This window comes from Microtus oregoni, unplaced genomic scaffold, assembly GCF_018167655.1.
Source record: "Microtus oregoni isolate MIOR12 unplaced genomic scaffold, Mior012 000003F_ref0000135, whole genome shotgun sequence".
Lineage (NCBI taxonomy): Eukaryota > Metazoa > Chordata > Mammalia > Rodentia > Cricetidae > Microtus > Microtus oregoni.
In genome coordinates this window covers 73,113,259-73,125,853 of record NW_024543062.1, presented here as the reverse complement: position 1 = coordinate 73,125,853, position 12,595 = coordinate 73,113,259, and the positions used below count along the sequence as shown (strand labels likewise).

Genomic DNA, 12,595 nt, shown 5'->3' with positions numbered 1-12,595 from the left:
TTTTCTCTAGCTGCATGTGCGTAAGGTATATGTAGTTGCAGATTCTTTTCCAACTACGTCCCATCAAAGGATCAAGACAATTGATTTTCATCAAAGAGCAAACATTTTTAATCATTAGTGTATGAGTGTATGTGGGGACGGGATAGTGCAAGTTACAGCACAGGATGTGGGTTCCAGCCGTCAGACTTGGGTCTTTCAGCTCGGTACAAACACCTTACTTTCTGAAACTGGGTTTTGCTTTAGGTTCATATTACCCTTTTTAGGACCACATGATATGGAGAAGTGTGAGAGTCAGTGTTACAGACATCAAAAGCCTGCATGGTGTATTCACCTGTAATCTCACACATTTAAGGTCAGACTGGGCAACAGAACAAGACCCTCAAAAAGCAACGTTTGAAGCCTGAGTCTTCCCCAACCCCCTACTGTCTTGGCTAGGCAAGTAAGGAACTTAGAAAACCCTGAGGGGTCCAGAAGAAACCCACACATTATTAAGAGTAGCCTTTGCATATCTCAATACTGAACTCCATTCCAGGTGACTTCGCCTCCATTTACCAGTGCATCCTAAAGACCCAAGGTTCCAGTCAGTTGTCCCCTAACTGCTAAGTCACAGGGACTTGAACATTTCTTTACCTTGCTCTAATAAAGTACCTGTTAAGAAATTCACTTCAGTTTTACCATGGCAAACATGTGGTCCTGTCCTGGTCTTCCCCCAAGCAGGCAGCATCAGGAGTTCAAATTAAAGTTCTGTGTTGGCCTAGGTTGTCATCTTTAGGGCAGCTGCTGACTTCAGCGCTTGCTTACTCTCTGGAAATCTACCCTGCTCCAGAATTTTTATATAAAAACCGTACATCAAAAAGAATTTATACACGTGTTAGTATTGGAGGTCAAACCAGGGACCTTGCACATGCTGGGTGCTATTTTCCACTAAGCACCATACCCCCAAAAGAAAAATTAAATATTGTATCCTTTAGGCCAAGCAGTATGTCAGTGGGTAGAGAGCACCTGTTGCACAGGCCGGATAACTGGAGGTCTGGACCCAGCACCCTACTGAGGTGGAAGGAGAGAACTAGCTGCAGAGCTGTTCTGACCTCCTCCTGACATGCATGCATACCACGTGGCACCCTCCTCCCAACACACACGTTATATCTTGTGTGTGTGTGTCTACATTGTACCCAGCATTTCCTTACATCTCTATTTGTACCCTCAAGCACATGCCTGCACATCATCTATGTGAGAGCAAGCCCACATAGATGCAAGTCAAGAACAAGTTTCAGGAGCCATCTCTCTCCTTCCACTGTGGGTCCCAGAGGCTGAACTCAGATCATCAGGCTTGCAGGGCAAGTACTTTTACCCACGGAGAGATCTCACATTCATCATTTCAAATACTCAGAGGCGGAGCCTTTATCCTTACAGTCTCCGCAAAGAAACTTACTCTGCCACGAGTCGGGGGTGTGTCACTTCTTTCACCTCTAGCATCTGTTGATGAGTGGAGTTCTTGTTTGCAAATCAGTTCCTTTTGAAGCAATGCTACACCCCAAGAAGTAATCTTGAAGTCATTGGAAATAAAATTCTAAACACTTATTAGATAAGTACCGGAAGCACTTATTTCTTTTTAAAATAAAACCATAAATGATAATAAAACATCCTGTTACCTTCTACTGATAAGGCTTATCTTAGAACAAGTCCCATTCATATTCTGTTTTCCACAAGCCGAGGAAGAACTTGAGGATTAGTTGTATAATTCAGTGCCTTCTATTCAGGCCCTGGGCCAGAGTCAGATTACCACAAAAAGTTCTTCAAAGCCAAGTACCATATTATCACCTGGTCAATATAGCTATGCATTGAAGTAACCTGCCTCTAACCTATCTAAATTTGATTAACAGAAGCAACAATGACAATTTTTACCTTCCTCATGCATAACAGAATTACTCTACTCTCTTGAGTTTTACAAGGGCAAAAATATAAAACTTCTCATAATATAATGCAAAACAAAGGAATAAAAATATGCTATTTTCTTTTCCTACCAACATCACATGAACTATCAGGGAAGAACAGTCTAACTTCTCCCTGTGTCAAGGTATCCAAAATGCTTGCATTCCATGTAGGAAACATCACTGACAGCAAGCCACTGTCTTCATCAAAACTCTCCTTGATTTCTTAGTCCATCTCCACCAGAAAGCTAAAGCACTCACTCTGGAAGTCCTCTGAGAAAAAGGTCAGCATTTGATAATTGTCCGCTGTGACTCTGGGAATCTACTAGAAAATGCATTGTTTCATATTCCTGACCAGAGGCTGGAAATATGACTAGCTTAGGACAATATTGAAAATATTTTCAACTCTTAAAATAATACTCCTTAAAGGAGTATTGCTAAGTTTATCTGAAATGAATTCAGTTCGAACACTGTATTCCTAGTTCGAAAACATTAAGTTAGCATTAAAGTGATTTTATCCTCCAACTGTACTGCTGAGAGGGACTACCAGAGACTAAGTAATTCAGAAGAGGAGATTTGCTTGTTATAGTGTATAGGTTGGGAAGCATCTAGTGAGGATTTTCTTGCTGCATCATGACACTGAAGAGGGGGGAAGGGCAAGAGCACAGGTGTGGAGAGGTAGGGGACAGACTTAAGAACCACCTTCTGTGCTAACTAAACCTATAGTATAGCACCAACCCATCTGCCCTCCTGACTCATCACTTTTTAAAGGTCTCACCTCCTAGTATATCAAGACATATGTGTCTGTAACATATGAAGTCTGTGATGGATGAGGGACATTCGAACCATAGCCAGGACTTTTAGTTTAGTCTAAACTCCATCTAATACCTGGTTCCCTTAAACATTTCCAGACTGGGCATGGTGGATCAGTATTTAATCCAAGCCTAGAAAACAGGCATGAGGACTGATGTGAGTATGAGGTCAGCCTGGGCTACAGACTGGCCCCGTCTCCCCACCACACATACACACACACACACACACACACACACAAATTCCAATAGCTGTTACACATTCTGAAACGTAGAACATCCCAACTGACAGCATGATCAAGTAACATGTCTGGACTATTCGAGAAGTTCATTCTCACTATATTGAAACCTTTTGCCTTCCACCAATAGACATGTTTTCTTATCCCTGTAACTATGAAGTCATCAGCAGTTTGGTTTCCCAAGTATAAACTTCATTCCGTCCTACATATTTAATGTCTCCGATGATCGTGAAGGGTTGTCAAGACATGGTATCACAACCTACTGCACATCTACATCACATTAAATTTTAGAGAACTCACACATCAGTCCTGAAAGCTAGTGAATGTAAATTAATCCCTGAATACCAAAGGGAGTAAGAATTTCAAGTGCTTACTTTTTCTTCATTATAAATTGATGAATAAATCCCTTATAAACATCTTAACTTTCAATGGAACTCCATCCTTTCAGTTTTACAAACCTTCTCATGCTCAAAAACTGGCCAGGAGGAAGATGGGGGTCCAAGGGAATTTATTCATTATTTTACATCATCCTTATGAAGGCAACACACACTTAAAACATCCTCAAACAAAGTGTGGGATTGAATTAACTAACATTTTACTGGTTACAGCGACCACATCATTCAACTTCTTTCCTCTTGCTTTTTTTAAAATTACATTGATTAACCAGTGGCAGCAATTTCCCTTCTTTGTGAAGCCTGTGAGTGTCCATTGCCCCTCCGATAAATGTTCCGTTGACAAATATTCTTGGAACCTGTTGAATAAGCAAAAATTAAATGAGGCCTAATCGTAAGGGTCAGAACCAGTCCAATTTTGGAGAGAAATAAGGAAAAGTAACTTGCCCAAAATTGCAATAGTAAAAGAGGTCAGGTTTAAATCCAAGACAATCTAATTCTAAAGCCCTTCCTTCTACACACCACATTAATTTTAAAACACAAAATAAGACAGGTGCTATGAACCAACATGAGATTCAGCGGGGTCTGCCTGACTTCCAGGGCCTGAGTCAGAAAGGTTCAACTTTTATTTTTATCTGTCTCTTTTTTTTTAAATATTTTATTTATTATATATACAATATTCTGTGTGTTTGCCTGCAGACCAGAAGAGGGCACCAGATCTCATTTTTAGATGGTTGTGAGCCACCCATGTGGTTGCTGGGAATTGAACCCAGGACCTTTGGAAGAGCAGGCAATGCTCTTAACCACTGAGCCGTCGCTCCAGCCCCTATCTGTCTCTTTCTTTAGGCCAGATCCTACACTTTCTTCTGACACTTTGGGCTTCCCTCTTGTCCCACCTATGGCTGTTTGTCTCCCATGTGACTGACATCTGTGCTGGCTTCAACAGCCTGGCTTTGTTTCCTTTCCTCCTCTATTCTCCTCCCTCAGGCAGCTACTGAGGTTTTCAGCACGCCTGACCCAGAAGTTTGTCTTTTAAACTCTAATAAAACTCTCCTTGAGCAGAAAGGGAGAAGGGAGGGATGGAGGGAAATCTAGGTAAGTATTAATAATGTTGAAATGGTTCCTTTCTACATGTTTACCAATGTCTTCTACAAAACTTTAAACAAGGACAGTAGTAACAATGAATATTTTTCTGACTATTCATATCATAAAAAGATAAAAACTTCCAGAGGCTAGAACAATGAGTACTAAGCACAGATAAGCACAGGAGGTTGGAGACTGATATATTCTGTACTGTCCAAGAGTGGAAGGGTAGCTCTTTCTCTTCAGGTCACAGGCGCATCGGGAGCCGCTGATTACTGTCCAGCCATGGCCAAGTCCAAGAACCACACCACACACAACCAGTCCCGGAAATGGCACAGAAATGGCATCAAGAAACCCCAGTCCCAAAGATACTAATCTCTCAAGAGGGTCGACCCCAAATTCCTGAGGAACATGTGCTTTGCCAAGAAGCACAACAAGAGAGTCCTGAAGAAGATGCAGGCAAATAATGCAAAGGTCATGAGCACATGTGCAGAGGCCATCAAGGCCCTGGTGAAGCCCAAGATGCCAAAGGGCCCCAGCCGCAAACTCAGCCACCTCGCTTTCATTGCTCACTCCAAGCTTGGGAAGCGGATTAGAACTACATGGCCAGGGGGGGGTAGGCTCCAAAAAACAAAGCCCAAGGTTCAAGCCAAGGCAGAGGCCTCAGCTGCAGCTCAGGCTCCCAAAGGTGCCCAGGCCCTTGTGAAGGCCCCATAAAAAAGGTCTCAGTCTGCCAGTATGAAGACAGATGGATTCCTGTGAATATCTATACAGTATTTGCAGATGATCAGGACCTTATGCTGTTTTTACAAATAAACTTGAGGCAAGTTGTGTGTAAAAAAAATAATAAATAAATAAAAAAGAGGGGAAGGGTAATTTCACCTTGCAAAGCTTTCCAAAAGGACTTTAATATTCCACAGACATGCACTCATGACAACATTACCTGCCTCATCCATCATCCCCCCTCCTCCCTCCCTCTTTCTCTCTCCTCCCTCTCTCTCCCTCCTCCTTCACCCCCCCCCCACACACACAGTAAACATAAAAGTTAAAATGAACTACGCCATTTCCTATTCTATGAGCCTGGTTTCTTTGCACAGCTACCATTTCTTTATCAAAATGAGATCCACAGAAATGCCAGGTTTGCTGTTTCTAGCAGGAAAGTCTAGTGTCCAGGGACTGGCATGTCACCAGCTCATCACCAGGGGCAGCAGGGCTGAGGGTACACTCACAGTTCTTTCTCCAGTCATCTTATGAAGGGCATCTTGAAACTGGCTACCATATTCCAGCATATCCAATTCTACAGCTTTATAGTTGACATTCATGTCACGGAAAATCTTTTTGGCCATTGAACAGTAAGAACAGGATGTTTTTGAGAAAATCACCACACAATTGTTAGAAATTGTTTCCTGAAATTAAAAAGAAGCGAAACGTTCTCATCTTAGATATTACCTTCTGGAATGAAATCATAACTAGTGGAAGGAATGTGATTTTGGAGTGTAGAGCACAACTCTGCTCCAACTAAGTTCCTATCATTTATCTATGGTATCTGTTATAATATTATTAGATATTATAATAATACCTGAGGATGTTATTTATTCCAAAAGCTGGCCATTAGAAACAAAAATGTATCCTAACAGTGCCTAAGAGCAGTATCAAGAATACCAGTGAGAGCTAATTCTTAGACAGCAAACACTCCTGCATATTCCCGATGTCATAAAGTCATTGCTTCACTGTAATCTTAATGTAGATCCATCCTGTATTATAAAGACTGCATAGGGGAAGACACTGAGGCACAGGGGAAGATAAGTAACTATCAGCTGTCCTTTATCAATAAACAGATATGAGTCCAGCCCTAGAGTCCAAGTACTTAATCTGTATCATACTTCTTAATGTTTAAGAGGTGTTTACTGCTTACTCCTGATGACTTTCAGACGCAAGGAAATAATGTGTCAGTTCTCCTTAAAATGCACAGCATCCCCAGGCGTGAACAACAGCTCATTTCCCCATTTCTATACAGTAAAAGATGTAAACTTTGTAAACTATGCCTTCCAGCTGATCCTGGAAAAGCTACTTCCAGAAAAGCTTATTCGCTGCTTTGAAGCTGAAATCATAAGCAATTTTCAAAATGACTGCGATAGCAGCCTGGGTTGCAGTGTTCTCCAGGCCTTCACCATAATGCCCGGGCTTTGGGATGTGTCTGCACAGCCTCTGAAGTTTTCTTGTGTTCTTTATCTGGATGTCCAAGTCCCTTAGACAAGGTCAGCAGACAGCACTGGTATCCACGCAGGTTGTCAATGGACAAGTCTGGCACCTGAGCACTTGCCTAAGTGGTTCTTACATGGCACGGCATAATCAGGGACTTCAAGACAAAGACAAAGATACAAAGGGCAACACCTAGACAAAGTGCTTCAGAACTTAAAGGCACCCTGAGGGGTCAAGGGATCCTGGGTCATCCCCTAGATGTGGGCAGGTTGGTCCACTTTATGTTCTTCCTCCTGCTCACTAAGTATTTAAAATTCTATCACAGTAAGATCAGCCGCACCAGACAGTATATGCACTGATGAATCAGTTTTACAGATAAAAAAACTGAGGCTGAGAGGGTCCTTGTACTTAACTCAAACTCCACATCACACTCAAAGCCAGTAATCTTCTACCATGCTATTTAGGCTAGAGGCACGCTAAGCCTCTCATTTAGACTTGAAGCAAAGAGCACGCTGAGTGCTCCCATGGCACAGAAGCCCTAATAAAGAGATTCCAAAGTGAGTGGACCTCAAGATGACAGTGCCAGGGGTCTCACAAGCACTCCTCGTTGTCGTTCAAGCCCATACTTACTGAATGTTTCACGGTGCTGTCTTTGGATTTTAAAATAGAGAATACCCTGCACAAGAAGTTTCTCACATTGTTGCTGTATTCAAAAGACAGTGAGGTTAACTAAGACAAACTCAGATTCATTCTGTGCACTGCTGGGGCGCAAAGCCCAGGACCTCATACATGCTAGGCTCTTGCCCAACCACTGAGCTACACACTCAGTCCAAAGCAGTAACAACATACATGTAGACGATAGTGGGGGGGGGGGGGGGAGATAAGCCTCATGAGCTTGAAGAAAAGAAAAAAAAACATATATAGGAGGAATTCTGGGGGTTTTGTTTTTGTTTTCATTTTTGCTTAGAAAGAGGGATCTCAGATGTATTGTCCAAAGGAGCCTGGCATTTTCTCTCCTCTTGCTTCAGCTTCCCAAGTGCTAGGATGACAGGCACCACAGCAAGCTTAGCGCAAACGTCCTGAGGCAGAATTAATTAAGATTGGCAGCGAAAGAAAGAAACAAGAGACTATAATCATGTATAGTATCCCTAAGTGAATAATTTTATGGGTAATTATTGCTCAGTAGGTTCTGTGTTAGGGCAGAAAGCCGTTAAACAGCTGCCCATGCCAAAACCACACAATAACCTTGGCTCTGAACCGTTGACTCTTAGGTATCAACAGTCTTAAAGCAGGCATGATGAAAAATAAATAAAAATTTCAACCTCAGAGATGGATTTCATTAAGAATAAAGGAATTTCAGAAAGAGGAAGAGGGCGCAAGCACATTTTTAAAAAGTTCTTACTGCGGTGTGAAGTCCTTTCTAGATGATTTGACCATTACCATGGGTGTAATTCAAAATACAAAACAGAACTTGGAAACTCTATTGAGATGAACTTATATATGATGTATGTGGTCATCTACTCCCCCTCCTCCCTAATAGAAGGAACACCTTTGAAAATGGTGATAGAGCCTTACAGAGATACACAGGAGACAAGGATAATTTTGATAGCAGTTTTTAAAATAAATATGAATTCAGTAATTATTTCCCAAACTAGATCAAGTCTGGACACAGAGTATGTTAAATGTGTGTGACAGTTCTTCTCCCTCCATCGGCCCCATCACTCACTTGGATCTGGTTCACAGGTGTAGATGCTGACTTCCCTAAGGACGAGGATGTGCCGTTTCCCATCCTAAAACAAAGGAAAAGACCAGCTCAGTGAGTGAGGTATCCTCTACCCCCTTGGTTCCAGTAGAAGACAACCTTCAATACAAGGATTCCAAATACACAAAGCGGGAAAAAGCTTCATCACCACCAAATACCTGACTACAAAGTACCTGTCTACTAATACCATAAGGAACTGTTGCTTATCTAAGTAGCCATTCAATAATTTTTAACTGATAAAAGCAGTCTCTATGTCTAAAGTTGAATACAGTCTTATTCATAAGTAAATTCATAATCACCAAATACCACATACTCTGCCCTAATGAAGACCTGATGGCTGGCAATAAAATGTGTTTTGAATTTCTTCTGAAAACATACAAAATGCTGTGTGTGTGTGTGGGGGGGGGGGGGGACCTGGAGAGATGACTCAGCAATTAAGAGCATTTGTTGCTGTTGCAGAAGACCCAGCTTCAGTTCCCAGAACCCACATCCATCTTGCTCACAACCAACAAGCTGGAAATCTAGCTTTAAGAGATCTGATGCCCACTTCTGGTCTCTTCAAGCATGCACAGCTGCAATACACTCACATAAACATATATACATATAAATAAAACAATAACTTTTAAATATACAAAATCTTTGTGGACACTGTGAAGCAAAGAACCTACAAAGACTAAGGGAATGAAGGTTTTCAATGCATGAATCCTATAGTTCCCGGTTTCTCCATCCACCAAGTAGGAAAAATGATGACTCCCACTTAAAGGGGGTTGTGAAGATTAGATGAGCTGAGATATATATATATATATATATATATATATATATATATATATATATATCATGAGCTGCTTTATATATATATAAAGCAGAACCGTATTTTAACACAGTAAATGTCAATAATACTTGACATGATTATTTACTCCTGATATGGGACCCTCATTACCTCAGCATTTGCTATCCAAAACCTAGAGCTGAAAAAAAAGAAGTACTTGAGTCAGGGGTGGTGGCGTACACCTTTGATCCCAGCACTGGGAACGCAGAAGCACTGGAGCTCTGTGAGTGGAGGCCTGCCTGGATTACACGGTGAGTTCCAAAACAGCCAAGACCATGTAAAGAGACCCTGTAAACAGATAGACAGGTGGATGGGTAGATATGTAGGCAGATAGATAGATAGATAGATAGATAGACAGGCAGGCAGATAGATGATGGATGAACAGACAGACAATCATCATCAGGTCTTTCCATGGAGCCTAGAATCTCTTTCCCTCATTCACTCATTTTTTCTTGTCAGTTAGCAAGGTCTGACCACACTCTTGGAGCAAATTAGACATAATGTAAACTACTAACCTCTCAAAAACATTCGTTAGGCACATGCTGCCAAGGAGAACTGCTCAAATATCTAAGGAGTTAGGGTGAGATACAGAACTTAAAGTGCAAATGATTTCTAATATCTTTTTGTTTGTTTTCTAGATAGGGTTTCTCTGGGTAGTCCTAGATGTCCTGAAACTTGCTTTGTAGACCAGGCTGGCTTCTAACACAGAAATCCACTGACCTCTGCCTTCCAAGTGCTAGGGTTAAAGATGTGTGCCACCACACATGGCTAGAAATGGTTTTTAAAATTATTTTTTTTGTTGTTGTAAGATTTTTGTTTGTTTTTTGTTTTGGGAGTTTTTGTTTTTTGTTTTGAGATAGGGTCTCTCTATGTAGACCATGCAGACTTAGAACTCAGAGATCCTCCTGCCTCTGCCTTTCAATGCTGGCATTAAAGGCCTGCATCACCATACCCAGATTTTTGTTGTTGTTGCTGTTGTTTCATTTTTCCGAGACAAGGTTTCTCTGTAGCTTTGGAGCCTGTCCTGGAACTAGCTCTTGTAGACCAGGCTGGCCTCGAACTCAACAGAGATCTGCCTGCCTCTGCTTCCTAAATGCTGGGATTAAAGGCATGTGCCACCACTGCCGGGCGTCCAGCTTTAAAATATACTTAGGATTAAAGAAAAAAAAAGTCTCCTTTCACAAAAGCAATTCATTCCTTGTAGATTTATTTGTAGAAATTTTAATCATGTTACGTATAAAAGTAAGGTATTTTAAATTTAAAAATTAAAGGCCCCAGCCAAACAAAGCATTTCTCAAATCATAGTTCTGTGTTTGAGTGAATCCCCACTAAATGGTCTTTTCCTGTGCACCGTGCCCCTGGATGATGAATTTCTGTTTTGCACAGTCATTCTGGAAAACTTCAAAGAAGTTGCAACAAGCAACATTTCAACAAAGATGAGTTAGAAACAAGAATCATTGCAACTAAACGTGCGTTTCTCATTGATCCGCAACAGGTTGACAAGGAAACCTAGAAAACAAAAGCATGTGTGTGCCAATACCAGATATAGAGAAGGTAGGAGCAAGCGGGAGGCTCAGAAAGACTGTCCTATTTGGAGGAGGCAGCTTTGAGGGGGGGGGGGGGGGGAAAGCTGGCGGAGTTTCTTAAGTAAGTCTAAAATAGTATGGAAAATAGATGGCCTTGGCCTGGAAGAGCGCTGCATGTCAACAATCCAATCTATCTGAAAAAAAAAGTGTTTGTTTTGTTTTGTTTTTCATCTCTATTCTAGCATTTACCTCCTCCTCAAACCTATCCAGCCAGCATTTACAGCAAATGAACTTTTCTAAGAAAATGATAAGGCCAAGAAAGCACATTCTAAAGTATTACTCCCTTTCCTGCCAGAGAAAAAGCTCCAAAAAGGTACCCCTATCTTTTTGAGGCAGTCCTATCAATTTCTAGTTGTCCTATTAAAGAATGAGGCAGGCACCCAGTAAATGCACAATAAACACCTTGCCTCAATACTAGTCAAGCACCAACTAGTCATGCTCGATTTACGGAACACCTACTAAGAGGTGGTTGATGGGTAAAGCAGGATATACACCGACACATCCAATAGGAAATAGTTCTAAGGACCTGTCAACAACTTAACGTCACTCGATTGGCGCTTTCAGAGGAAGCCTCTGGAAGACAGTGGAGGAATGGAAGCGCTGTAGCGGGCACTGAGATGTCTTGACAGCCGCCTAGGCCGAACCTGGTCGGCCACAGCTGGGGTGTCAGGCCAAGGTATGCCAAGGAGGAGAGCCCAGGAAAGCAACACTGCCATCAAGTCAGAAACCACATCTACAGGATGCCAGAGTTACTAGCTGCAAAACCTTGGCCATTTAGAAGCAACAGTCATGTTCACTTCCTGCTACAGGACAGCCAAGAGGTAGCATCAAAATAAGGCTTAGCATCAAAACAAGAGCGGGTGGTTAAATAAGTTCCCACAGCAGGGAAGACTTTTTTCATGGTCGCCCGAGTGTACACTGAGCTAAAGCTGGGTATGTGAAGCTCCAACCAGGGCGTTTGGTATTTGTCCCCCAAACCCGGCTAGGGCTCCCGGGGAAGGTCCACACTAACACTACCGCAGGATCCCACGGGCCACGCAGGCCCGTCCCGCCGCGTACCCCGAGCCCGCAGCTCCAGCCGCGCTGCGCCGCCAAGTCAAGCTGCTCCCGCTCGCCACCAGTCGCCTCCCCACCGAACTCGCGCAGCGCCAGGACATGGCCAAGCGTCCTCCCGGCAGCCGCGGGAAGAGCAGCCGGTGAGCGCGACCACGATGCCGGGAGTCCGCCCCTCCCGCGGCCTCGCCCCGCCCCGCCGGGCTGCCCGCGCCACAGCCGGGCTCGGAGAGCCGCCGTCCTTCCCGGCTTCCCGCCTCCCCGCGCGTCCCCGAGCCTGCCGGTGCGCAGCCTCGGCCGAAGAGCGTAGCGCTCACCTGCTCGCCGAGTTCTTCCGATCTCTGCCGAGTTCTCCCGAGCCCCACACGCCAGCATCAAGGGTTGAGAAAGGCTGCGTGGAAATTAGTCCAGGCAAAGTGGCGTTGTTCGCCTGTGAGTGGTAGTTCAGTCACCGCCTCCTGTCGGACAGGTTTGTAATGTGAAAGAAGGGCCGGAATGTCATCTTAAAGTTATTGTTTAAGAGCCCAAAGGGAGGTTGGATTTTCCACTTAGAAAGTAAAAGACAAAGGCAATCTAATGTTGAACTTTCTTTCCGAAGATGGTGTTTTTAAGATTAACTGAAATGGGGAAACGAACTAGCCCAGAGATACTTCATCATGGCTTTGACAGCCATGACTGCCACAGCTTCTGATGACAAACTGCCCAAGCC

At 43.1% G+C, this 12,595-nt stretch overlaps 1 protein-coding gene and 1 pseudogene across 1 annotated transcript; one reads left to right on the top strand and one right to left on the bottom strand.

The window, feature by feature from the left end:
- Positions 1-3,470: 3,470 nt before the first annotated feature.
- On the bottom strand, positions 3,471-12,165 carry Glrx2 (glutaredoxin 2). Its single transcript, XM_041648721.1, has 4 exons — positions 11,893-12,165; positions 8,383-8,446; positions 5,684-5,860; positions 3,471-3,730 (listed from the first exon to the last, which is right to left on the bottom strand). Exons 1-4 carry the CDS (start codon positions 11,988-11,990, stop codon positions 3,596-3,598), a joined length of 474 nt encoding a protein of 157 aa, XP_041504655.1. The 5' UTR covers positions 11,991-12,165; the 3' UTR covers positions 3,471-3,595.
- LOC121446244 lies at positions 4,740-5,192 on the top strand (annotated as a pseudogene).
- Positions 12,166-12,595: the final 430 nt, after the last annotated feature.